A 27,909-nucleotide genomic window follows, 5' to 3' on the forward strand; every position below is an offset into this window, starting at 1 on the left:
AGGAAGGGGTCTGGGCAAATCTAGCTTTCCCAGAAGAAATGCTGATTGGTGGTGATGTGCACCTGAGGTCGCAGGTGGCTGAGTTGCGCAGAATGAAGGGCAACACAGCTTGGATGAGGACTTGACCTCTGTACTCTCTGCAGAAAGCACAGCTCGAGGGCACTAAATTCTGTGCAGGTCTGTTTATCTCGCTCCCTAATTTGCCCTCAGAAATTTAAAAGGAAAATAAAATGTCTCTCAACTTTAATGGTTGACTTTAAAGTGAGCATGATTTTTTAATCATTTTTCTTTAGATTCCACATATAAGTGATATTACATGATATTTGTCTTTGTCTGTCTTACTTCACTTAATATGATCATCTCTAGGTCCATCCAAAGGGAATCAACAGATACACATACTGTATGCAAAAGAAATTAAATAGCAAGGACCTAGTGTATAGCACAGGGAACTATATTCAATTTTTCGTATAATGGAAAAGAATCTGGAAAGAAAAAATATATATGTATGTATATGTATGTATGTGTATATGTATGTGTGTATATCTCAATCGCTTTGCTGTACACCTGAAACTAACATTGTAAATCAACTACACTTAAATTAAAAAAAAATTTTTTTTAAGTGAGCATGATTTTTCAATTTCATCATTTCCAAAATCCATCCAGGGATAAAGCTAAATGAACACTTTTACTTCACAGGGTACTGGGAATGGAGGTTAATTTCAGTCCCAAAACCCAGCACAGGAAAGTGGAAAATGAAGGAACAGCTGCCCCTCACTGGACACTGGGCAGCCTCTAGCCAGTCACTTGGCTGTCCCGCCTCAGACGGGCTGTCTGTGTAATTCTTGATGACCCTAGCCCTACCCAAGACAGGAGGGACGGTTGGTGGGGTCCGACTGCATCTCTGCTAGGCTATCAGAAAAGGTCAAGAATACCAAACAACAGTGACAGGAGCTTTAATACAAAATGAGAAAAGCTGCAGAAGCAGACTTAGAAATACCAAATAAAAAGCACAATTCGGAGTCACATTTATTAATATTAAAGAAACCTCAACATTATAAATGAGTTAATTCATTCACATATTACTTCAGTAAGAATTCTTGATTGGTCATATGAAAATAGTTCATTTCCCTTTGTTACCAAAAAAATTGCATCTAAGAAAATATGTTAAAAATTACATCTAGGAAAATACGTTCATGCTCCCTTCCTCCTGCTTGGACTCTCAAAATTCCATTCTCTTTCACATCCTATTCTCCATCAGACTTGGAATTCCAAGTGATGTACCTGTCAGTTACACACAAGTACTTTTACATGACTTAAGAGAGGCAGCATTAAACACAGAAACAAAGTCTACAGAATGATTTCCATTTTCAAATCCAACTTGATTCCAGACCAGTGGGTTCAAAAATCACAGGAGCAAAAAGTGAACAGACTCAATATCTATGCAAAAAAGCCAACTAATAAGAATTCGTGTGTTAACATGTAAAGGCACATCAGGAAACCGGCTGTTTCCCAATTCTCCTAAAACATAGAATGATTGTGATCAAATATAAACATTCAGAAAAAATGTTTCAGCTTTTTAGCTGATTCTTTCAACTTTCCTTACTCATCAGTATTAATGTCGGGGACTGGAGATGTGCAGTAGCTACAGTAACATTCAAAACAATTGTATTGACAATTTTATTTATTTAAAAGTCTTCATTACCTAAAATCTATATATCTTCTTATTCCCAAATCACTTTGAATACTTTCCTTGCATTAACACAGAGTATCCGTAACTCCAAAAAAGTCAAAAACAGAGATTCATTTCCAGGTAGGAGATGGGCAAAGGCTGGGTAATAACGATTTGCGCAGGTGGTGGTGCTGGCACGGTCGTTAAAATCCTGTTGGATGCCTTCTGGATGCTGAAACCTGGAAAAATTTTAAGAATCTCTGGTTATTTTGTTCTTTCTCTTACCAGTCATAAATAATTCAAACAGGCACGAAACAGTCACTTACTGAGGTTAAAATGCAGAGCTATGTTCTGCACCAAATTACCTTAATGGAAAATGCAGCCTGTTAAGGCTGAGTTGCACACCCATGTCTGGTAAAGACCCAGAGCCAGAGAGATCTCTCTCACGTGGCAGGTAAGGGTACAGGTGGGAAGAACCCTTTTGAAAGCAATCGGTCAAGATGCTGGGAAACATGTCTACACCCACAAGCCAGTGATTCCACTTTTATAAATTTAACTTACAGAAAGACACAGTTTTAAAATGCTCTGATATAAAGGTATATACTAGAATATTATTAAAACAAAATTAGATATAGTCTGTGTCAAATACTGTAAAATGGTGTTTAAAAAATGTCATGTATTTATAAGTGGAATGTTATGAGGCCATCAAAAATGACATCTGAATAGGTTGGAGGACTATGAAAAGTGCTTACTGTTGTCGGCACAGCACGGCGGGCCGGTGACGTGGGTTGATAGAAGAATTATCAGAGACAGAGAAAAGCTTAGGAAACTTGAATAGATGTGCTGCTACAGGTAACAGGAGGCCACACAGGCAAGACACCTGCATGAGCACTGGGGCCAACACGCAGGGCCTTTTATTGGGGGGAGGGGGCTGTGCATACAAGGAGCAGGGGCTGCATGATCAGTGTGTGAACAGGCACCTGATTGGTTGTAAGATCTGTCACGGACCACTCTGAACCACAGGATTTATGACTTTGAAAAGGGCAAGATGTGAGACCTGTCCCCTGGGGTATTATGAGACCAGCTATCTCCTGGGGCGATGGGTTTTGTTAGGGTAAACACGCTTCAAGAGATGTTTTTATCCTGCAGAAATGCAGGTAATCAGAGTGGTTCTGCAGTGGGGAGTGGGGGTTAGGGTCTCAACGGCTCCAGGCACACCGAGCCAGGAGTGGGGGTTTTATGACTCCAGAGAGTACCAGCTGGCTCCATACACATAGTTCATAATTCATAGATACATATTCACAATCTCATAGTTCATAGATTTACACGTATATAAATCTGTGTACATATATCATATGGTATGTGGACAGGGGATGCTGCCTGCCATTTCAGTAAACAAAGGACGTTGCCCGCCATCCCGGTTCTACAAGGATCAAGCCATCAGCCAAGGCAGCTGCCTTCAGAAAGTACGCCCTGGAGGGAATTCAGGATGGAGGAAAAAAAATGGGAAGCATTCTGTGCTTTGGATACTGGCCCTGAAGAGTTAAGATGCATATCTGCGGGATAATTTCAATGAGCCCAGACTCTTGCATCTCTCCATGCATAGAAAAGTACTAAAATCATTAACTTGAGATGTCTGTTCTTTGTGACTAGCACTATTCTTCTGATGTTCAGATGTGTCGACAGAAATGAATGCACAGCCTAAAAGCTGAGAGTAATGTTTTTTATTTGGCAGGAGGACTTGAGCCGGGAGGACAGCCTCTCAGATGGCTCTGAGGGTCTGCTCTGAAGAGGTAGGGGAGGAGCTAGGATGTATAGGAGTTTTACAACAAAGACCAGGTAGTTGGAACATTAAAAGATTACTTGTTAACTGAAGAAAACCAGACATCTCAAGTTAAATAATTTAAATAAACACCTTTCTATGTATGGGACGGAGCAAACATTTGGGCTCATTGAATTCATTCCTTTGACAAGCACCTAGCTATCTAGGGCCAGTATCCTGTCCTTTCTTATTCTGAGTCCCCTCAGAGGGCACCATTGTGAGTGGCTGCAGAGGCTGGGCTGCAGGCCTGTCCTCACTGGGGGTGGCAGCAGCCACTGATGACTTGATGGCTTCTTTGTTTACTGATATGGTTTGCAGTATTTTTCGTTCACAAGATAAACTTTTGTATAATTGTATTTTAAATGGATAAACAACTCAGGTAATCCTGGTGCAAGTATGAACAGCTGTTTTTTTAATGGCTTGAATCAACCTGTTGGATAAAGAAGTTCCTCCAGAATGCAGAAACCACAGTAGGCTCACAATCAGAGTGGAGGAATAAGGTTGTTATTTTTAAAGCCCAACAGAGGAGACCTCTCAGTGCCGTGGGGGGCGGGCAGCAGGGAAGACCAGGTACAAAGTTCCCTGGGTGGGGCTCTGAGGGGCTGGCGCTCGTGTTCAGAGCAGAGAAGCAGGAAAGAGCCATTGGGAAGTGCTCAGGGTTTGTGCAGGGAAGTGGTGATAAAAAATGCTGAAAGGGCACTTAGGTCCAAAGTGAGACAGGAGGGAAGGGGGCAGCGCACAACCACTAAAGTGCAATGAGCACCAACATGGCGGGAGATTCAACTCCCAGTAGACCCTGAGCTTCATTATATGCACATTGTGATACAATAGCTGCTAAATGGTGCTCCCACTGGTCTCAGGACATTTCCGAGGCTGATCATAAAAGGTCAAAAAGTGAGTGGTGGACCAATTCCTGGGAATCGCAGCCCCTTTCCCAAAGTAGTTGGAATAATCCTCCCACTTGTTCACGTATGAAAAAACTGAGCCCATCAAAACTAACAACCCCACACCTCCTGGCCCTTGTCTTGGGGCTCCTGCATCCACATTTTGTAGCTGGGTGGGAAAATGGGGTGAAAGAGGCTGGAAGAACACCGATAGCCGAGGGGAATAAAAATAAAGGGCATTTTCCAGCTCTAAAGATTAGAACACAAACCACGCATTCTCCCAAGAGTTAAGGCAGCAAAACGTAAAAACATCTCATCAGAAGAAAATACTGCAGGGGCTTCAAGGCACTGCATTCCAGAAGCAACCCTGGTCCTTTACCGTAATCATCCTAGTGGATCTGTCACTATATCATCTGGTACACGGGGTCACCAACTTTCAGACTTCCGATTTTTTCCACCGAATAATAGATTCCAAAAAGTGGGGACGACTTGTAAATTGCTTTCTCAGAAGGATCACACAGGCGGTAGCTAAAAGAAGCAAAAATTCACCCTCAGGCACACAAAGGAGATAATCTAAGTGCTTTCAATAGAATTCAATAGGATAAAATTGTTCATTCTCTCGCTACCTATAAACAAGCAGCAAGCCTTTTCTGAAATGTGGACAGAGAAGTCTGTGGGCAATGAGTCAAACTGGAAATAATTCTGGCTTTTCCAGAAATGTGCTGAGAGTCCAAACAACTTTTCTGTGGCTTCGGTATGAAAGCCAGAGGAAAATACTTGTATGCGTTACTCAAAATAAATACTCTGTTTGCATGTGTACCTCCAGTTTCTCAAATCATGGAAACTGATGCTCTTACAGTCTGGATGTCCTTGAATTCTATCCTTTCTACTTCTCCCAGTTTATAAGCCCCAAGCTGGGGTTGTTTGGTGAAGAAAAGTGAAGACAGAGATGCAGTTAACAAGTGGGCTGGACTATTACTGAAGTTGAAAAATTTTAAGGCCTGTCTAAAGAAAAAAAAATAACTTCATTGTGTCTTAAAAATCAAAAAACAAAATAGAGTTGTAAATCTGAAGGCTTCAAGAAATAACCTCTTCTGGGGGGCGAGGGCTGGAGGGTACAGCTCAAGTGGTGGAGCGCATGCTTAACATGCAGGAGGCCTGGGTTCAACTCCCAGTACTTCCTCTAAAAATAAACAAATAAACAAACCTAATTACCTCCCTCCCCCTGCCCCCCTGCCAAAAACTCAGGTTAAAAAAATAAAGCCATAAAACATATTTTTAAAAAAACAGATTCTACACTGAGAACCAAAGTCAGTCAAAATTCTCTAAATAACAAAACACCCCAGGCCAGAAGAAGCTCCTGTATAAACAAACTCTGACTACTCATTCCATTCCCTTTTTTCAAATATTTCATTTTACGTCTCAATTATTCTCATATCCCTTGACATTGATTCTAATAAACAAATATGAGTTGCCATCAAAGTAAAATAATTTGAGGTCTTAATTTACAAACACATGTAAATGCTATTAAAAAATTGATGAGAGATGAAAATTTTAAAACATAGGATTTTTACACTTAAAATTTTGTCAAAAGCACTAGAAGATCCATCTAGGAAAAGAAAAAAAAAGACAGAGAAAACAACAAGTACTCACATTAACCAACAGCCACAAAGCAACCAGAAGGCAGAAAGGTGCCCAGACAAAGCGCCTACAGACACACGTAGTTCAAGGACAGGGATAATATTAAAAATACACCAGACACGTTGATGCTCTACCTCTTCAGGGTTTCCAGCGGCTCCTTCCTGTCCATCACTCCGGTATCGGGGTCCACTGTGGTCATAATGCACCTGTCACACAATAAAGAAGGGTTAGGTGACAGTTACGAACCGATGGGTGAGCCATGCCCAAGTAGTCCAGTCTCGTGAGAATCCTTACCTGGGACAAGACAACACCTTTTTCATTTCTACGTTGCCAATGAGGAGTTCATCCCAGGTGTCCTAGAAGAGGAAACACATCTTTTGAATTAAGGCTTCATTAGGCTTTATAGCAGTTTATTCTTGGGCTGGTCCTAGGAAGCCAGTGGAAGAGGGCAGAGCAACTGGATGTCGTGAAGGGCCTCCCCAAAGGACCCAGGGAGGCGGCTCTTCGGTGTGTCCAGGATGGAGCTCTTGACTCCATCTCAGAAGCCTGCCTCCATCAGCAACAGCAAGAAGAACCGCTCTCTGAGGGGCAGTCTGTCATGAGAGCCACACAGCAGATCTAGGTCAAGTTAATAATATATAATGAGGAACGTCTTTCCCTTGGCTAAGCTGCAGTGGAAACCACATTACAGTCTGATGGCTCCGTGGTGGGTGGGACATGACCCGAGGAAAGTCAGTTATAAGATTCACCCCTTCAGCACCTCCCCCTCCCCAGAGCTGCAACCTGCAGCCCGGTCCTGGCCCCCCACGGCCGTAGGCCCTGCTTTCCCACCCTTGAACTGGAGGCCCTGCCAATGTCTGCCTCAGGGCTTCAACAGAGCCTCACAGCTTTGAGGGAGGTGCTCTTATGGTCCCCATTTCACACAGACACAGAAGCCGAGAGAGATTACAAAATTTCCTCAAGGTCACAGCACCCAGGTTTGAAAACCGTTCTGATTGGGGACTTTTTAACCACCCAGCTTTTAACTATATCTGTCTATCTATCTGTACACACACAGACATACACACATATGGAGCTTACAGAGATTACATTATATATACGTATATACACGCATTCACATATATACACACATACATATAAATGCATATATACATGAGGAGGGTATGTTACACAGGCCTCTCTTGCTGACAGGGAAGCCTTCCAAGAAGTTTACATTTCATGGGACAATCCTTTATCCAGGCCCCAGGGGGACAGGTGGGAGGCATTGGGAGATGGGGGGTGGGGTCCATAAACCAACAGTATCTATAATCAGATGCAAAAAAAAAAAAAAAAAAGTCCCTTGAAAATTGTATTCTGCCCTCAACCCGAGTGAGGTTTTGAGGTTTTTGGAGACCACGGGTCTAAGGGATTTGATGAGAATCAGCTTCCAAGTGAAGAAATGAGGCATCTATTCCTCTCACCTGGTGGCTTGCTCCCCCTGGGGGGCAGGAGAGAAGACCACGTCTGTCCTGCAAGAAGCAGGGCAGAGCAGGGAGACGGGACTGGTAACATTCCCCTTGCCCCTTATGACCAGGCTCCAATCAGGCTAGGGTCCTCTTTCGGGGTTCACTAACCCCCGCCCCAATCCGTGGGTCCCGTAGGGGTGATTCAGAAAAAGCACAAAAGGAACTCCAGTACCTCCATGGTTCTTCCCAACCCAGAAATCTCCTGCGGGATATGACCACAGCTACCCGACTGATGTAGAGAGGTCTCTGGATGCCCTGGTTCCCAATCATCATTTATGAAACTGCTTCTGTTTGGAAAGAAACTCCAAGTTCCAAACAACGAGTCAAAGGGTGAACTCTAGGTAACCCCTGTAAAACGCAAGGCCCCATCTTGCAAAATGGAATCTTAATATCCCAGCCAGGACTTTTTACAAACAATGTTCAAACGCAAAACTGCAAGACAGCCAGAGCGCCTGTTTCACCTCCGGGAGGAATGGGACCTCCCGCGGGGTATGGCCAGAAACACAGCTCCCGCGGGGCGAAGTAATGGGTCTTGCGGTGCCCGGGCCCGGAAGCGGCTAAAAAGGCTGGACGCACTTCGCCACACGAGGGCGCTGCGGCCACAGGCACGGGAGCCGATCCGGCAGCAGGGGCTGAATCCCACCCCAGCTCTTCCCCCAGCTCTCCAAGTACTTTCCGTTCGATTTCGTTTTACAAGGGCTGATGACTTCCATATTTCAAAGCCACGTATCTGTGGAAAGTTTGCCTCATGACAATGATATAAAGCAGGTAGTCTGAAAAGTTCAGTTAGATTTCCTAGTTTAACAAAACATTTAATCTGCTCTATTTAATCTGCGCTACTAGACAACTGCAGTACCCAGTTTAGAATACCAGATTGCCCATTCTGTGGGAAATCCTCCAAATGCCAGGTCTAATTACCCCCTAAAATATTAATCACCTTATTTAATAACATCATCCATCCTAATCTGATCATTGTCAGCATTTTGGTGTGAAGCACTATTTGCATTAAAAAACAACAACAAAAACCTAACAAATTAAATTTAAATGTAACTATGAATCTTGTTGTAGGAGGAAAATAATAATTAATTTTCAGTTTATTGAAAAAATAAGTGTAAATTAAATTAATAATATATGAAATTAAATTTTCCATTATGTTGTACTAGTCATTGGAGGTTATCTTCCCTTAACACCCCCAAAAGTTTACTGCTCCCCCTGCTGGTGAGAAGCCTCTTTGCAGCCTGGCAAAATTCAGGCCCCTGTGATGTTCCCTTAGAGTGAAGGGAATAGAACCCTGGAGTTTTGGAGGTGGAAAGAGAAAGGAAGAGAGAAGGCAGGGAGAAAGGGGGAAAGGACTACACATAATGGGCTCAGTGATGTGGAATAATCCTGAGAATTTGTTAGTAGTTTGCAGGCATCCTGTAAACACTAAATGAAGACTGCATGGTTTCCTATCACACGTAGCACCCAGAGAAAGATGTGAAGTAAGGGTCTGGGGTGGTGGTTGTGGAACACACGGAACAGCACAGGGGAGGGTGTCTGATTATGGGGAGCCTTTCCTGGAGAGTGTCAGAGCCTGTGCCCAGCAAAAAACTAAAGATAAGACAGGAGATCAGTCTCTCTCGCCATAATGCTACACACACACACACACACACACACGTGGTTATACGCATATACTGAGAGGGAATAGACATATAGACAATATATACCCATCTTTCTCTATATATGTTATGGTTCTCTCTACACATATGGTATAGGATTATACACATGTGTCTACACACATATACATATATACAAGGCTATATATAGTTGGAGAGAAGGAATGGATATAGAGAGAGAATATATAACTATACCATCTTTATATATTTATATACACATGTATAAATATTTATTATCTATCTATCTATCTATATTTATATAGAGAGACAGAGAAGAGAACAGCAGGTGAGAATGGAGACCAAGGTGAGCTCTTGGCTATCAGGTAACCATAGAAGGACAAGACATCGGACAGTAAGATGGAAAGACAGAAGCCCTGAGTGCTCTGTGTTCACTGGGCTACAGAAGGAGTTACCCTGAAGAGCACAGATCAGATCAGCAATTCTAATCAGACCGACAGCTGCAGAGGCTTTGGGCACCTACCCCTCAGGCCGGGCCCACCTACCACCGCCAGAGACCTTTCTCCTCCTGAGTCTCAGTCAGAAGATGGGGGCTTCCCTTTCCCTGCTCCTGACTCTCTCATGGCCACTCATAAGTTCATTATATTGTGCCGTACATGTAATTGTAAGAAGCAGTTTTAAGCTCTGTTGGGGAAAATTGAGGGAATGAGTGAGTAAGTTTCATTTAACTGTTGTTTAGAAATCCTGAGCAATCTTCCTGGCTTGGTACCAATGACTGTACAAGATTACAGTAAGCTCAGAAAGCCATCCACTAGAGGCTGGCTAAATACACGTGGAATTCCTGTTTGGGGACTGGACAGGAGGGTGTGAATCTACATTTAATCACACTGAATAATGTTCAAGGTGTCCGAGTGAAAAAAGCACATCTATAATATACACCACATGTGCATAGGGTGATTTCATCTATGTAAAAAAATCTGTATAAATACCTAGGTGTGTATATTTATAACAATGTATTTGGAAGGCTCCTCAAATTTAAATAGTATTATTTGTTTTTTAAATAGATTTTTTTTCTTCTTTTTGCTTTTTTTTAATAAAAAGTATTATAACACATTTAAAAAATCATTTTAGCCTAGAAAGTTTCTCAAATTCTTTCTGACATCAAATACATGATGTATTTTTCAAAACCAGTTCTGTAATTCTCTGACACCAACTGCTATCCAAAAATTTAACTCAATTCTGACTAACTGCCCAGAGTTGGCACGGACCCAGAGCGTTCAGGGCTCAGTCCTACAAGATTGCCCCTACTTCAGACGCCAGTACAAGTCCTAGGTCTCCCATATTTCTGACCAACCAGCATAAATCAAATGTTCCCATCACCCCTTCCTGGGTACCACATTTTGTTGGAAGAGCTCATAAAACTCAGGAAAGTGCTCTACTGTTACCAGTTTATTACAAAGAATACAATTCAGGAACAGTTGAATGAAGAGATACCTAGGGCAGGCATGGGAGGAGGGCGGGGGGCTTCCACCCTTCTCCAAACGTGCCTCCTTCCTGGCACCTCAATGTGTCCAAACTCCATTGTTTAGGGGTTTTATGGCAGTTTCATTACATAGGCAAGATTGATTAAATCACCGATTAAATCCTTGAGCTCAATCCCCAGCGCCTCCCCTCCCTGGAGGTCTAGGGTGGGGGAAAAATTCCAACCCTGTAATCATGGCTTGGTCTTTCTGGTGGCCAGCCTCCATCCTGAAGCTACCTACCTGTCTCCCACATCTCAACACTCACCTCATTAGCATAAACTACGGGGTGACTGAAAGGGTCTTGTTATTAACAACCAAAAATGCTCCTATCGCCCCATCACTCGGGAAAATCCAGTAATTAGATTTACTTATTTATTTTTAATGGCAGTACTGGGGTTTGAAGCCAGGACCTCGTGCATGCTAAGCACACACTCTACCACTGAGCTATACCCTCCCCCTCTGTTCTTTTTTTTTTAATGCCACTAAACTGATACTGTAACCAGATAATGTGTTGTGACCCGCAGATTGGAAAGGGTAACTGGGAAGATTAAGATAATGCCAGTAAAGGGTCTGGCACAGTGGCTGCCACACAGTAAGCGCTGGGGAACCGTGAGCCGTAATTGTTACTGTCATTTTTGTTACTGTTTTACATAGTGTTGTTATTATTATCATGGCTTCAGAAATCCCTGAAACCAGGAAGAGATTACTGTTCTAATCCCAGGGCAGAGACTTCTTTTCTAAGTGTTCAAATAAACTCATCCTAACTCATCCCAGCTTGGGTTACTGGGGGCTGAAAAGTAACGCTGGGTTGCAAAAACTTTGTTTTTCAGCAGCTACAGAGGATAGTACTGGGAGGACTGGATTCACACAGCTGGAGAGCAATGGGGCTGGGGTTCAAACCACAGGTGTCTGGCCTCTGAATCTCCTGCCTCTCTAGAAGCTCCTGGGAGAAGCACTTTCCGAGTGACAGACCACACACCCAGGGGTTCCTGCAAGCTTCTCCTCGGATCTTTCATAATGTGGAGTGAGGAATGATATAAACCAAACGTTCCCCCAAAATGCCAAGTCCTGCTAACCAGGACAGCAAGCAAAGTTTGGGAAACAGTGACCCCCGAAATAGTCAACTACAGAGATAAGAAACTTTGGTCAATGATATCATTTTAAAATTTCTTGGCTCCACGTTCCCAGAATTCGAACACACCCCGCTGGCCCAATGGAAGCCACTTTTTAAAATTTGCTTAATACTCTGAATTACATGGAAAAAGTACAAAGTGCTTTGAGTCACAAAGAGTAAACGTTGCATAATGCACCCTCTATTGCTCTATGATTTTGCAATAAATTTTTGCACCATGCTTAGGTTTGCTATATTTTTATTATTAGTTAGTCTATGAAATATTCATGCGTGTTATCATTTTATGTTAATATTTAACAGAGTCCCACTAATTGGAAGGGTTATAGTTGTGTGATGGTGCCTGGGAGACAGGTTAATGTATCAGGCCCTTAACTCATGGGCTTCTTAATTTAAGGAAGAATAAATCAGCAACATTAGCATCATTTTATAGTAAAGATTTTTTTTAAATGTGTATAACCAGAGAGCTCCTCTAGAAAAACAAGAGTATTCTACCTTACGTACTATTTCTGTAAGTCCATCACAATGCAGGACTAAAATAGCAAATGGACTTGGGAGTACAAGGTCACTTAAATTTTTTAAATTGAAGAAAAAAAAAGACTCCACCCATTCAAATTGCCTAACAGAATACGACTAGGCTTACATTAGGTTCAGTTCAACAAGTTAGACGTGAGCAAAAATTCTTAGTTGGCGAACTAAGAATTTACGGAAAAGCAAAAACTCTTTAGCCAGGAATGACAGTATCTTTTCTCATTCCTCTGGGTTAAGAGCTTAAACTAAAATTCATATCTTCAGTGGAGTCAAATCAAGAAAAATCATATTCCTTAAAAGAAAGGTTTTCAGCAAAGAATGGACCAGTTATAGGACTCCTGCGCAAGGATTTTTGCTTCATGGACTAATTTCTAATCCGTCTCCAGGAACATGCGTTGTTAAGGCTCAGTCTGATTTCCTTCAGTGTTTAACAAGCATCTCACGGCTCAAGATCCTCTGCTCATCAGCACAGGAAAGCAGAACAGAGGAGAAACAGGTGAGTTAAGCGGGAATTCTGATAATGAAGCTTGAGCCTCAGGCCCCGGACCCTTTCAAAGCCTTGCACTTAATTTTGGTTTTGTTACTTTCTTTTCTTAATGAGTCCCCTCAGATAGCATACACCTCGGATCATGCCAATCTGGATTTACTCCTAGGGAGAAAGTCAACTCTCTTTCCCCAGGAGCTGATGGCCTGAGAATGGCCTGAGCCCATGGCCTTCCTCTCCTGCCCACTCAGAACCCTCGCCCCTCATCCCTCCCGGGTCAGCGCGTCTCCAGCCCTGTTTGCTCACAGGAGGTTCTCCTGGGACGGTGCTGCCCACCCAGTCACTGGAAATAACAGCAACAAATGTTATATATTGGGTGTTTACTGGGTGCCAGGCACCGAACCAATGAGTTGTTTCACACAGATTGCTTTGCCGCAGTAATCATTGCAAATGTAGCTTATAAAGTTGAGCCCACTCCCAGTGTTTAGTGATTGCTGGTGTTCCTTAGTACAAAGCAACACCTGGCTATATGTATTTCGTGTACAGATCGCAGGTCACAAGTGGGTTCTGATGTAATTGTCCTTTTAGGGCTACAAGGGGCTGAGTCTTTGGACGGTAGATATTTCTGGTTTCAAGCACATAGGAGAGCATGTGGGTCCTCCGGGAAAGAACTCAGGCCACAGCATGGAATGTCCCCAGGGCCCTGTTCACAGGTGGGTCTCCTGTATCCTCCTGGCCTCCACTATGGGGTCTGGGGCTTCCAGAGGTCTCAAACCTTTGAGCGCTCATGGATGGTCCAGGAAAAGGAGAGATGGCTGTTCTCTTCATGTCCCTTTAGTTACCTCTGGGCTATGATTATACATTCTAGCCTCCTCCCAGACTTGCTATAATTTGGACTGCTTGCTTTGAGGTCTGAGCACTAAAGGGTGAACAGCGCCCCCATTAGGCCAGCGAGGTGATGGTGGCAGCAATGAGAGAACCACTTCACAAGGTTAAGGTGATTCCTGGAAAAGGAGAGGCTTCCCACCTGCCAGGTTCGGAGGGCCAGGCTTGGCGCCAGCGAAAGGAGCACATCTGGGCATCAGCATAAAAGCAGAGAGCCGCTTACCTCCTCAAAAGCATCGCAGCCTGTCACCACGATATTTGGCCTGAATTGGCTCATTTTCACTTTCTTCTCCAGCCTCGTATTCAGATCTGCCAGGGAGGCTTCCGAGAGGACCATGATGGGGCTGCAGTCCGGGTAGGCCACCTGTGCCGAGGACATAGCACCACCAGGCTTCACTGCCCGCGGAACTGCTTAGACCAACTGCAAAGCTAAGCGAAGTCCAGAAGCAAAACCTCCCAAGTGCCGAAAGGGAGCATGTTGTTCGAGAAGGAGGGATGACACTGCAGGCTTGGACACTGCCAAGTCAGCACTGAAGCACGGTTCCTGCCCCGTGGAGTTCAGGCAGGGGCTCCCCATCCACACACTGAAGGCAGCAGCCAAGGCTCAGGGCCAGCGTGACCCTCTGGCCCCATCTCTTGTTCCTCCAGTGCCGAGCAGTGAGCGTCTTCCCACATCATCATCAGACAGGGGAAAGGTCTGCTGCCAATCAGCTATACTCTAGGAATGATTTCCTTCGGCAGCACCCATTCACTCACATGCATTTATTAAGCACCTACTATGTATCAGGCATTGTTCTAGGTGGGGAAATAGCAGTGAATACAGCAGATTCTTAAAAACCCAGCATTCAAGGAGCTTGTAGTTCAGGGAGTGTGGGGAGAGGCTCCCTGAGATGCCTGCATTTTAAACCTCATCTCACTGCAGAATTAAAGGCTTTGGTCTGGGGGCTGTAGCTGACACAGGAGAAGCCTTCTCAGCACCGGAAACAACCACACCACACTGGCTGTGGAGGGAGGGCGTGGAGAAAGTTTGCTTCTGTAATTTTAGGAGACCTGGATTTAATCCCAAGCAAACCTCACTTTCGCCTCCCAGCCCATCTCTTCCTGAGTCCCCATCTCCCTGGGAGTCAGCCCTGGCTTCTCCCTCCACAGTTTCTCCCTTAGTCTGTCCTCCACACGTCCTGGAGAGCCCAGCAGGCTCTCATCCCCTTCCCACTCCATCCCCGGTACCTGCCCCACCGGTGGCCCCCTCAGTACCACTCCCCTGGGCCGTCACTGCGCTTTCCTAACTGGGGCCCCAAGAGAGGCTCTCTGTGGGCCAAGAGGGAAGGCAAAAGGGAAGGGCAGCTCTCTGCAAGCTCACCTGGTAATTCTGGACAAAAGGGAAGATTTTCTTTGATGATCGTCCCTTCATGTTGCTTTCAAACTGAACCAGCCTGAAAGCTTCTGTTTTCAAGAAGTTGGTAAACCACTGAGCAGCCTCGTCACCGCAGTCCCTACCCTTGATGTCAAGACCAAACACCCTGGAAGGATCACAGAGAGCAGGAGGGTTACTTTCTTACACCAACACACTGAGTGATGGGGTCAAGAAGAACAGCTGGTCTCCTGGGACCTGACTATCCCAGAAGACCAGTAAGTGATCTGTGGACAAAAGCTGGGCAGATGCAGAGGGGGAAGGAGCAGAACATGCTCCAGGGAGGAGCTCGTCAAACCCTAATACGCTTGTAACTCACTCAGATCCTGTTGAAATGCAGACTGTGATTCAGTAGTTTGTGTTGGAGCCTGAGATTCTACATTCCAAATGCTAGGATGTCTAGGTTGCTGGTCCATGGACCACACTTTGAGTAGCAAGGATTTAGGATGCTTTCAGATGGGGAGAAGGACCATGGTAAAGTGGATGCACGCTGAGATTGGAGTCCGGTAGACTTGGTTCAAATTGGAACTCTGCCAGTCTCTAGCCTGTGACCTTGAGCAAATTATTAAACTCTTCTGATACTTTGTCTCCAGTTATAAACTGAAGACAATAATACAGTACTTGCCCCACATGGTGGAAACAGATTCCACTAGATAAAAAAGAAGTCTTCAGGGATTTTTTGCTTGAGTATCCCCAAAAGATTTTTTAAAAGCCATTTACCCCTCACAGAATTGCAAGTTGACATGTAAACTTTTTTATAAGTTTAATTTGTTGGGGAAGATAAAATTTCCATTGAATTATAAATATTAAAATTAAAATAAAATTAAGACATAAATCATATTGTATATTAATATTATAAATACATAAAGATTGAAGTAAAATAAAATTATGCTTTTAAAAGCATACAATGGAATCCAAATGCCATGGTGGTTTGATAGCCACTCCTATCCACAAAAAAAAAAAATGATTAAGGGCTTCTTTTATGGTCCATATTTTTAAAAATTATTTTTTTAATTTTCTCCAGTTTTATTGAGATATAATTGATATACAACACATGTTGTCACAAACGGGAAGATTTCATTCTTTTTTATGGCTGAATAATATCCCACTGTCTACATGCACACCACAGTTTCTTTGTCCACTCATCTACTGATGGCCGCCTAGGTTGTTTCCACATCTTAGCTATTGTAAATAACACTGCTATGAACATGGGGGTGTACATATCTTTCTGATGTACTGCTTTGTTTTCATCTCCTTCAGATATATTCTCAGAAGTGGCATTGCTGGATCAAATGGTAGTTCTATTTTTAATTTTGGGGGGAATCTCCATGAAATTTTCCATAGTCACTGCACCAATCTACATTCCCACCAGCAGCGCACGAAGGTTCCCTTTTCTCCACACCCTCTGAAATCACTGTGATTTTCATAACAGCCATCCTAACAGGCAGGAGGGGATATCTCATTGTGGTTTTGATGTGCGTTTCCCTGATGATTAATGTTATCTACATATCTTTAGAAAAACGTCTATTTAGGTTCTTTTAATGGTCTGCATTTTTATACTATTCCACTTTTTATTCTTGATCTCATGTGTACATTCTATTTCTCTAACATAATGTTATCTTGCTATATTTTTATACTTATGGATCACCTTTTAACCAACTGAATTTTCTTCGTTTCTGAATTCCAGGATTGAGTTATCATTACAATTTTTATTAGGGTACAATTAATCACAACAAAGTGAATCATCCATTTTAATAATTACTAAGCATAAAAAAGAAAATTTTATTTGAAATTAATCTCTTAACGAATCCTGTAAAGCCTCCCTGTATCTGTGTATGAATCTTATTACTCAAGTAAGACGAGGCTCAGCAGCAATTTATTCCTTTTTTAAAAAATAAGCCTTAAGAAACTTTTTTCACGTAAACATGGAATGGAAGGAGTTATAGTAACTTCATTCATTCTTTGAACCCTCTATGATTTTTGCCACTTAGGAATCAGTCATCAAAAAAGTATTTTTAATGATTTATCAGCAACAATTTGGCTAGAGGCACCTTCATTTTAGTGTAAGACGAAGATTTTGAACCACAATCCTGTAGAATGACTTTACCCTGTCATTAGAGACATCCTCCTTTATCAGCACCAATGTTTTTATTGTTCGGGCTTCTTAGGCTTTTCCCTTCAAGGGCAATGCTCCCTAAGATATGAAGGCAAGCTTTTTGCCTGTACAAAGGGGAGGTAGAGAGGAGAACCTGCCCACTGCAGGTGAGGTTTGGATCACTGTTGGAGGAAGAACTTACGGTATTTGAGGATCTGGAAATTGATTCCCTTAAAGTGACCATGACTTTAAGTACCACAGGAAGTGTTTGCATCTCCCCGTGTGAGTGCCTCCCCCAGTTTGAAGGCTCCTGAGGTGATGTACTTGAGGGAGTCCAAGGTAGAGATGCTCAGAAATCAGCCCTGAGAGCCATCGGGGAGTTTGAGTCTTTTGAGCACGAGCTCTCCGTTCTCCTTGCTTGGTCCCATGTTGGGCACCTTGCAAAAAAAAAAAATGCTATGCTTTCCTTCACTACAGCCTGGTGTCAGCAGATGGACCTTGCTCCCCTCGGGTGAGCAGACCCAAGTTTTGTTCTGTAACAACACTGATCTCAGTCTTGGTTTCCTGATTTGTAAAGTGGAATTACTGATATCTACTTCATAAGCTTGCTGAGATAATTTAACTGAAATATTGTATTTAATGAACTAGTGCTTCAGGCTTTCAAAATTGTGGCACCCTGATGCTCAAGTTCAGATACTTTGCTGGTAAAAGTATGCTACGAGGGCACCAGGGTGCTCTGAGGCTCTCCCACAGCACCACTATCCACATGCTGAAAATGCTCCGTTGGTCACAAAGGGACCCAGAGCACCCCTGACAAGTGTCTCAGCCTCTTGGATTCCCTGATGAGCCATGGAAATGGACGGCCCTGCAAGGGTCTCATAGACTGAAAGGAAGCCCAGTCCTGAGGTGTGTCTCTCGCCAGAGGTGAAGTCTCTTACATCTGAATCCTGCTGGAAGTGCCCTGGTCTCAATCTCAGACCTCAGAGGCTACAGAGTCACCTTGAAAAGGCCCAGCATCCTTATCACCCAACCTTGAGATACAGGTGGTAACATTTCCACTGATGCCCTCGTCTGGCTGGCTGGAGGGCTGGCAATTCTGAAGTCCATCCTACTTGAATAAAAGAGACAAACCTTAAAGGTTGGCCCTTTGTACCCTCTTTATAGTTGTTTAATAATGTCCTTTTATTTTCTATATTTTTGATGCTTTGACATCTTGGGATTTGGTGATGCTGAAGGGACTGCCCCTCCCAGACCTAGTCAACCCCTAGAGATAGTAAAACACAAGGCTTTTATACACAAACCAGCCAATCCAGAGCCTTCACCCCAACCACCTCCTCCATTGTGATTTTACACTCCAGCCACTATCCCCCAACTCTAATCACCCAGGGCCAGGTAGCAGACAATTAAGGCAGCCCCTGTACCCCAGAGCACACAGAAACCGGAGCAGAGACTTGCTCACATTTCCCCCTGCTCCCTCTGCCTCCTGACGGACCCTGGGACTTCCCCGTGTGGCCCTACATGGCATGGCCTCCTGTTTCTAGGGATCTGTAAATATAGAAGACTTCTTTCTTCATGACAGTCATTTCCGTGTCTGTATGTCTTGCCACACCTGATGAAAACAAATCCCAAGTATCCTTAATGCAACATTCTGCTTCACCCACTCACACCTGACCACTGGCTTGGTCCCAGCATAGACTAGATGTCTCTTAAATATTTTCTTTACCGATCTCATCACCTACTGTACAAAGGGCATCAAGGCAGAGGGCAGGGGAGAGCCTAAAAGAAAATGAGTTCTGTGGCGGGTCCCCGGAGGCCCCCAGACAGAGCACCTGCAGTCACGGAGCGTGTTCGAGGAGGGCAGCTTGCTCGGCAAAACCAGCTGGTCCATGCCTGGCGCCCTGAGGATGAAGTGATCGTCCTCATAAGTGATGGAGACCAGCACAAGGCGAGGCTCCTGCCGGGCTGTCACCATGTGTTGATCTTCCTTAATCACCAGCCAAAACCTGCCAAGAGACAAACAAGGGACACACTCAGAAAATCCTCTGCTGCCCTCTCCACAGCTTCCCTAGAGCTTTCTGTTCCATCAAAACCCTCCTCGTGCCCTGACTCAGGATCGCACAATTTCTTTCTAGACAGTAATCTAGGTCTGGCTGGATTCTTTGGGTCCAAAAGTTAGTGTCCCCAAAAGGGGCTTGTTTGGCACAAATAGCGCTAGGAGACAGGATCTGGCCAATGTATGAAAATCCCCAGTCCTGAAAATCCAGAAAATGAGGCTGGTGTAGGAACCCTCCCTGCCCCTGGAGCAGCTACGTTGCTAACTTTGGGAATTTGCTTTGGGCAGAAACTTCCCTGAGCCTCTTAAACGCTTCTCTGGTTGAAGCGAAATGTCTTCCAGATCTTTTTGCTGTGGGACAAGATGGGGTTGACCAGAAACTACTGGCCCAAGTGGACTGAAGCTCTAGACAACAGTCTTGTAGTTTTTGTGACTCCAGAGGATGCAAACCAGCTTCTCCTTGGTTTAAGTTGCTGCAGTATGCAGACTCTAATCAGGAAACCCCTAAACAGCCTCTTCCCTTCATGCAAACATTAAAACTAATATAATGTTATAAATCAATGTTATCACAATAAAAAAGAAAATGTTATATATATACACATATATAATGGAATATTATTCATCCATAAAGAGAAAATCCTGCAATTGATGACAACATGGAAGACACTTGACAGTTTATGCTAAGTGAAATAAATCACATAGAGAAAGACAAATGCTATATGATCTCACTCAATTGTGAAATCTCAAAAAGGGAGATTGCTAGACACAGAGAGCGGCTTGGTGGTCGCCAGGGGCAGGGGGTGGGGGACATGGATGAAGGTGGTCAACGGGTACAAAGCACCAAATTCTAAGAGATGTAATGTACACTATGGCAGCTATGGCTAACAATACTGTATTGTGTACTTGAAAGTTGCTAAGAGAAAATCTCAAGTGCTCTCATCATAACAACAGCAACAAGATGGAAATCATGTGAAGGGAAGGATGCGTTAACTAACCTTATTATGGGAATCATTTCACAATATATACGTGTATCAAGGCATCACATTGCACACCTTAAACTTACACAACATTATATATCAATTGTATCTCAATGAAGCTGGAGGAAAAAAAAGATTCGTGCAAACCATGTGTTAGATAAGAACTCCACTCACCTCCGGGAGGGCCCACTGCTCTAGGCTCATGTTCACACTCTGTGTGTCATATCCACGGGGGCGTGGGGGGGGGGGAAAGCTGAAGAGCAGGAAGGGAGACTGAACCCGTTAGCTCTGTTAGGCTCTTATCTATAGCAGAGCACCTACTTGGGGTTACACCACGCAGATTTGAGCACTAAAAAAGAAAGTTTTCTGCCTCTAAGGAAAATGAGTTTCCACATCACTACTTTAGACACAACAAGGTGAGGAACTCTGTGGGCTCTGACATGTGAGCCACCACCGAGAGCTGGGGCCTTCCACAGGTCAGCAGGATAAAAAGGGCAGCCCCTTTCGGGAGGAGGGAGACATTTCCAACTATGACTGGAGCCAGATGGAAGGTTCGAGATAACCTGGTGAGGACATCCAGAGTCACAGCGCAGGGAGCCCGGTCTCTGCCCTGTCCTGACCTGACTTGGAACCTCCCCGCTGGAACCTCCCAGTCAGGCAACCTATCCCTGTCCAGGGGCTGGATAAACCGCCCTCCCCTGCAACCAAGCCTGCAGACAGGGGCCGGCCCGAGCCCTGCTAACTGGCATGTGCACTGGGCGAGGGTACAGCAGCGGTGGTGGTGACAGTGCGTTTTAGGAATTGCTGTGACTACGCTCTTCCCAGGAGCTGGGGATGCTGGGCAGTAGCAGGCCCCCGACTCCCTAAGGAACCCACCCTTCTCTCTCTAGGAGCCTTTGGTTCCCAGGGTTCTCTAGCCTGCTCACCTGTGACCCAGGGATTTCCTACTTTGCTACAGCACTGTTCCCTATTTCCAGCTTCATCCTTGGGCACAGAGTCTGGGACGACCCTGTTCTAGTTAACTCCAGCACAGCCTGCACCTGAACTTCCAACATGGCCCGCCCCGCTCTGAGAGCTGCGCACGACCAGACACGCGTCCAGATGGGTCACAGCCCGCGTGGGTGGCCGTTATTTCTAACAGTCCTCCCTGGGCTGAGACTTCTCACCTCCCGTCCACCCCCCAACTTCAGCCCTTCACTCTGGCTTTCAAGTGCCACCTGCAGCTCTAGCCTGTTGCATAATCACATGGGGGTTAACCCCTGGGAGGTCACAGAAGTGGCGGCTAGGGGTTCTGCGCTAACCTTGCCAGTGAAGGGGCAAGTGGCAACTTGCAATCAGCCCAACACTGTACTAGGAGGAAGACAGCAATTAAAAAATACAATCCCCAGCCATGGTCATTGCCTCTCATTACCCTGTAACAGGAGAGATGATGTTTCCCACCTCTGGCACACAAACGATGCCCGGGGAATGAATACGTACCTCTTTTCTGCCCAATCTGAAAGAAAGGATATGTGTGGAGTGTAAATTGTTTCAGGATCAAGTTTCCCCAACTTCGTCTGCCACCCTGAAAGCCGACACCTTCATTTCACACACCAAACATGAGAACGCAGCGCGAAGAGCAGCGCAGAGCCCAGAGCTCAGAGTCTCCAAAAAAACAGCCGAGCCCTGAGCAACCACCAGCTGTGTGCTCAGGACGCAGAGTCCAAGGCAGCCGGAGGTCGCACTTCTAAACTGACTGACTGGCCTGGGATGCAGGAATGACTGAGCAGGGAAAGCAGCGGGGAAGATGGGGCCCCACTGCACGGAGCTAGTGGGTGAAGGCAGGAAGGAATGATGCTTGGGATAATGAACTTAGGGGATTCATTTCTCCAGGAGATCATAGTCTGTGCAGAACGACTGGCTCCGTAAAGGGTTGGGATGGATTTATCAATGGGCAAGTCACATATGGCTGCTAAGGAGAGTGAGGGTTTACAAGGTCAAGGAGGGCAGCCATGCCCTCCCAGCATCTGTGCCAAACGGCCAATGCCAGCGTTCTGCTGGGCAGACTTGAAACGAGCTCAAAGGTCAGTGTGCTCAGGCCAAGCATTTGCAAATATTTAAGGACTTTGATCAAAACAGCTCCAGGAATCTAAGGCACCAAGCACTTGCAGAGGAAGGTCTCAGCTTCTGAGATCAGTTCCAAAGACACAGGTTCAAACTAGAAATAAAGAAAGGAGGGCTTTCCCTGCATGCTAGACTGCTCGTAGTTTTGTGATTGAAATCTCAAGTTGAGAGAATGATATTATCTAGCAGAGCTCTTTCCAGCTTGCTCTCAGGTTTCAATTATCCTTTAATAAGCAAAATCTAGATTAGATAGGGTCTTGCAGATCATCAAGTTCAACCTCTTTTGCAAATGAAAAAAAAAATAAAATGAGGCTCAGACAGGTTAAGTGACTTTGCCCGAGGTCTCCTGATCCTCTGTGCAGCCCTTACTTCTGTAAATCTCACACTGGTTTCCCAGCAAGGGCATGAGTGCTGTACTCAGAGATCTGAGTTCAAACCCCACCAGCACAGAAGGATCCTGTGATCCTGGGTGAGACACTCACCCTTTCTGATAGCGTTTCCCTCCTGGCAAAGTGGGCACAATATCGAGCCCATGAGACTGCTATGAAGCTGAAATAGCATCATGTGTGTGACAGGATTTAGCTGAGCAACTGCTGCATAGGAAAAATGGAATAAAAGTGTGTTCCCTTGCTCTTCCCTGCCTCAGCCCAGTCTCTACCATCCCAAGCACTTATTGTTCAAAACAAGGCAGAGCTGACATAGTTCCATCTATTTTCAGATGCTCACAGAAGCAGAAAAGCAAAGGACAAATATTCTCTTTCCATGGAAGCATGAGTCCCTGCCAGGTCATGACAATGAGCAGCAGGAAAGCAACAGGTATTCCAATGAACAGAGGAAACACAGATAAGAACTGGAAATCTCTCTGTGAAAGAACGTCAGACCTTCACGTGAGGAAGGACGTTGCACAAGTCCATCTTCTCCAGACGTGCATCGTGAGAATTAACCTCTTCCCTGTGCGGGAAGTCTTCCCAGCAGTCGGAGGCTTTTCTAACACTTCATGCTTGAATCAGCTCTAAAAATGCTCTTCTTCTTACCCCTCTAGTTATAGCATCAGAATCACCTGGGGAGATTTAAGCAACCACCCCCCTCACTGTCTCTCTCACACACATACGCATGTGACACACGAGTTCACTCTTAATGAGTCTGATTCTGCAAATGCTCTGCCCCTGAGCTATACCGCCATGATTCTGTGGGTCTGAAATGACAATCTCAGGAAATTATATTATTCACTGAGTGATGTTCTATTTATTACTTGGTTTCTTTTTTATTGCTCAGTGATATTCCACAGTAAAGAGATATTGGCTTAACTATTCACCCATTTTGGTTGAATGGGACATTTCAACCGAAGGACACTTTCGTTCTTTCCATATTTGTGGCTATTACAAATAAAGCTGCTGTGATAATCTGAGCATTAAAAAAAAAAAGTCTTAAAAAAACTCTCCAGAGCCAGAAATCTGGGATGAAGGGGGATAGAAAATGGCTCGTGAGTTACATGCCTACACACAACAGTTCTCTAAAACAAGCTGAAGTTTTTCAATGTCCACACTTCTTTAAGAGGACAGCACTCTTCAGAGGAGAGCGAACACACGTGTCCTGGAGTGAACTCAGGGCAGCAGACAGCTTCTGCTAGAAGGCTCCCTGAACGACCATCATGCAAACCTCCCTTCCCCTAGACAGGTCCACAGCTAAACCATCCCAGCCAGACAGGGAAGCATCCTTATCCTAAGGAAGCAGAGAAGGAGGCTCCGTTCTTCCTGATCACTCTTTCTAGGGTTTAGCATCCTTCCCTGTCCAGAGCACCTTCCCGATACCCAGCTGCACAATTCTCTGTCAGTGAGAATGTGTCTGTGGGCTCACCTCTGGGGTGAACAAAACAACAGGGGCATCTGCTTTGAGGAAGGGGAATGAAATTTCTATGTACCAGGCCCTATGGGGGTAGGGACTTTACACAAATTTCTAAACGGGAACCACTCTGCCTCTTAGGGAAGGGGACACTATTTCCTTAATGGCAAGTATTACACTCACTGTCCCCCTGCCACCTCCTCTCCCCAACAGAAGACTTCACTCTGCTCACTATGTATTAAAGTAGGCCAGCGTCCCCCCCACCCCATCTCCTGCATCCCCTAGGCACCTTCCCCAGGACCGGAAACTGTGAGGACCAAGTTCCAGCAAGGCCAAAGCCAGTATCCTTGAACAAGACTTGGTTTCAGCAGCACTCCTGTCTGCCTACTAGTGCCAATATCATTTTATTTTTCTACTATTGTGCTCATACTAAGGCAGAATCAGAAAGTTTAGAACCAGCAGGAGCCTTGGAAATAATCAGGGACAGAGACTTGTCCTGACTACCTTTCCCAATCTGAACCAGACAGGAAGCTGACCTTCCCAGCAAAAGGATCCAAGGAGGAGGAACCAAGAAGCAGCCTAGGACACCCAGGTGGCAAACCTCCATTCTCCTTCCCGGGACAGGCCCCAGCTCCCCGACCCCACCCCATCCCCCCTTGCTGTCCCCGCGCACGGGCTCGGCCCTACCTGTCCCGCAAGTGGCCGCTGCGCAGCCCCAGGGCCGTGCACTCCGCCGCGCTCACAGACACCCCACTGCAGGACTTGATCGGGTAGATGCAGAGCTGCGCCACGGTGCCCACCTGCTGCAGCCTCCGGCGCCGCCTGGGCCGCGCCCGGCGCCAGACGACGGCCCCCAGCGCCACCGCGGCCAGTCCCAGCGGGGCGACCGCGAGCCAGCCGGGCCTTGGGCGCCCGGGGAGGCCGAGGCGGGCCAGCACCGACGAGCCGGCGGCGCCCATGGCCCAGCGATTGCGGGCGCGACCCTGAGCACAGAAGGGGCAGCGACTGGCGCGGGGAGGGCGCCCGGGCGCTCGGGGCTCCGGGCCGGCGGGAGGAGCCAGGGTTGGCTCAGCCACTGGCCCAGACACCCTTTCCGCGCGCGCCGAGGCGGCGGGACCCGCCGTGCGGAGGGAGCGAGCGCCTCACTGCGGCACCAAGGGCCGCGCAGTAACCGGGCGGAGGGAGACAGAGAGCGCAGGGGACGCTTCGGCGCCTCTGGGTGGGGGGTGCGGGAGAGGGGGCTCGGGAAGCCCCAAACCCGAGGTCTCACCATCCACTTTCTCGGGTGGTCACTTTTTCTGGACTTCCCCTTCCGGTCCCCTGCGGCGCACCGTAACCCCCTCATCTGTCCCCCGCTCCCCGCTCTCCACGGTTCCTTGTCCCCCAGCACTGCCCACTTAGTTGGCGCGACTGGAGCGCACGGAACAGTGAAAGTGGATTGTAGGCGCCGAACGGAAGATTATTAAACGTTTAGGAACTCCTACAGATCGCTCTCAGAGCTGCAGAACTTTCAGCCCGTAACTGCTCGGGGGAAACTGCTGCGCTCGGAGCAAACTCGAGCGTGGCTTCTTGCCGCGTAAGGACACTTCCCGAGGGTGACCTCAGTCCCCCATTAAAATGCCTGCCGGAAAAAGCTCGCTGCTGCCAGGGGATGTCACTGTGTGTTCCTGCCAAAGTCCGAAGACAGGCCCCTGACCCTTTTCCCTTAGAGCCCTTTCTCCAAAGGGCTCAGCATTGTGAGTCCTCCGTCTGTCCCATCCACTTGTGTGTGCGCCTCCTACAGCTCGAGTGCCTTTCTCAAGGACCTGAGAGCCACTCCTTTGAACTGTAGTCATCCAGAACGACAGGGCCTGTTCCTGTTTCTGTGGAACGACAGAATCGTCGCCTAGTTAACTGCCCGCCAGCAGACACAGGAGACCCAGCACCATTTCTCCTGCCCTAACCCTTGTCAGTGTGCGCTCGAGCCCCACTTCCTTCATTCACCCTTTAGAACCCAGTCACCTCCGCGTTCCTGGGGCTGGAGCTCAGTTCTTTCCCCCACGTGTCAGTAGTTACTGAAGAAACTCTGTGTACTGCTTTAACTAAAGTCCACCTTTGTTTCTCTTTACCAAGTCCATTAAAGCAGACTCTGGTGAACAGTGGATTTTTCTTAGACAAGGTTTGAGGTCATTTGTTTATTTTTCAAAGATTGTCCCTTAACCTGCAGCACGATTCTAGGAGCATTTAAGGAGGCGGCCAGGAAGCCACCTCCCATCAGCCGGATTGGTCACCCTCTGGAGAAGACTGCTGCCCTCCAGGCGTGGGAGGAGACCAGCCAAGCTCCCTTCCTCTGTTCCTTGTGGAAAGTGAAAGTCAAAATTCCCCTCCAAACAGACTCTGTTTGAAATCCCAAGCCAGGCGACTCTGCCTTTTCCACCAGCCCACATTATCATCAAGCTCAGCGGCCAAGACTTGGATTTCTTTTTCCAGCGTGGTGTTGTGAAAAGGTGTATGTAAACTTGCACCCGGTCCCCTTCGCCTCTCCGGACACTCGGGGAGGGTCGGAGCCCTCCCCCGCCCCACGAGTCTGCTGTCAGCACGGAGTGCGTAGAAGTCAGTCTTCCTCGCTGCTCATGAGCTCCCAGACAGGGGGCAGAGTCTTGCTGATTAATCAGCTGTTCCTTTCAACACTCATTTATCGATCATTCGCCCTAGGTTGGCCCTGGGGATTTAAAGTTTACAAGAGGCTGCCCTGCCAGGAAGCTTACAGAGCCCCTGGAAGACTGACTGGGAGGAAATGTCGGAGGGGAGTTTCGGTGAAGGTGCATCTCAGGACAGAGGGAGCTTTTGAGCTGAAACTTGGAGGGCTTCGGGGAGGGGCCTCAGGAGGGGATTCTGGACCAAAGGAGCAGCACATGCAACGTGGAGACACTGAAGGAACGAGAGCATGTGGCATGCTTGGGCAACCACTAGCAATCCGGCTTTATCAGAATGTACCTGTGAATGCAGCTGGTGGCAGGAATTGAGGCACGACAGGTGGGCGGGGCCAGATCAAGATGCACCTGTCTCATCTTAATTCGGAGACACTTCCGAATTCTAAACAGCAAAGAGGCATGATCAGACTTGGGTGTCAGAAGGTCACTCTGGCTGCTCTGGGAAGGAATAATGCCAGAGGTGGTTATCTGAGAGGCAAATGTCCTCTAGGTCAAGTGGAAGTAATCCTGAATCAGGGAGAAACAACAATGGAGATGGAGGTCCATTCTTGGCTGTGGATAGGAGAAATAGGAGACAATTAGCAAGAGGTGGTGACAGATGGAACTCTGAGACTAAGGGTGAGATGGAGTTTGTGGTGACTCCCAGCTCTCTGGTGTAGCTATATGGGTAGGTCACAGGTGCCAGTCTCTGAGATAAAGAATTCAGGAGAAGCTGGTCTGGGAAGAAAAATGATGAGCTCTTTTGTGGACAGTGAGTGTGCGTTATTCGTGGGATATCAAAGAAGAAATAATTATTGGACAAGTAACATGCCCTTTCTGTACCTCTGTCTTCTCAACTGTAAAATGATAGAGACAGATCTCTAAGATACCAGTCTAAATTCTGTGTTTCCTAAATCTATGCCGGCTGGCATCAGGCTATTCTGTCCGTTCTCGATAAGAAATATCTCTGCATGGTCGTAAGCTTGTTCAGCAGTGTGACCAACACTTCTTCCCAACAGATACTGAATCCGAACAACCAGCTCACAGGGTCACTTGCGTGTTAGCCAGGC

General features: G+C 46.1%; 1 protein-coding gene across 1 annotated transcript; it reads right to left on the reverse strand.

The window, feature by feature from the left end:
* Nucleotides 1-937: 937 nt before the first annotated feature.
* On the reverse strand, nucleotides 938-25,426 carry MTARC2 (mitochondrial amidoxime reducing component 2). The gene is made up of 8 exons (XM_032466660.1): nucleotides 24,855-25,426; nucleotides 19,022-19,195; nucleotides 15,047-15,206; nucleotides 13,910-14,050; nucleotides 6,311-6,372; nucleotides 6,151-6,222; nucleotides 4,755-4,903; nucleotides 938-1,908 (listed from the first exon to the last, which is right to left on the reverse strand). Exons 1-7 carry the CDS (start codon nucleotides 25,124-25,126, stop codon nucleotides 4,780-4,782), a joined length of 1,005 nt encoding a protein of 334 aa, XP_032322551.1. The 5' UTR covers nucleotides 25,127-25,426; the 3' UTR covers nucleotides 938-1,908; nucleotides 4,755-4,779.
* Nucleotides 25,427-27,909: the final 2,483 nt, after the last annotated feature.

Source organism: Camelus ferus, chromosome 23, assembly GCF_009834535.1.
Source record: "Camelus ferus isolate YT-003-E chromosome 23, BCGSAC_Cfer_1.0, whole genome shotgun sequence".
NCBI classification, from domain to species: domain Eukaryota; kingdom Metazoa; phylum Chordata; class Mammalia; order Artiodactyla; family Camelidae; genus Camelus; species Camelus ferus.

Coding starts and splice junctions, on each gene's coding strand:
- MTARC2 (XM_032466660.1), bottom strand. CDS start 25,126: ATGGGCGCCGCCGGCTCGTCGGTGCTGGCCCGCCTCGGCCTCCCCGGG. Junction 14,051..15,046: donor CTTTTGTCCAGAATTACCAG/GTGAGCTTGCAG, acceptor TCCTCGGCACAG/GTGGCCTACCCGGACTGCAG. Junction 6,373..13,909: donor GCTGCGATGCTTTTGAGGAG/GTAAGCGGCTCT, acceptor TTCCTCTTCTAG/GACACCTGGGATGAACTCCT.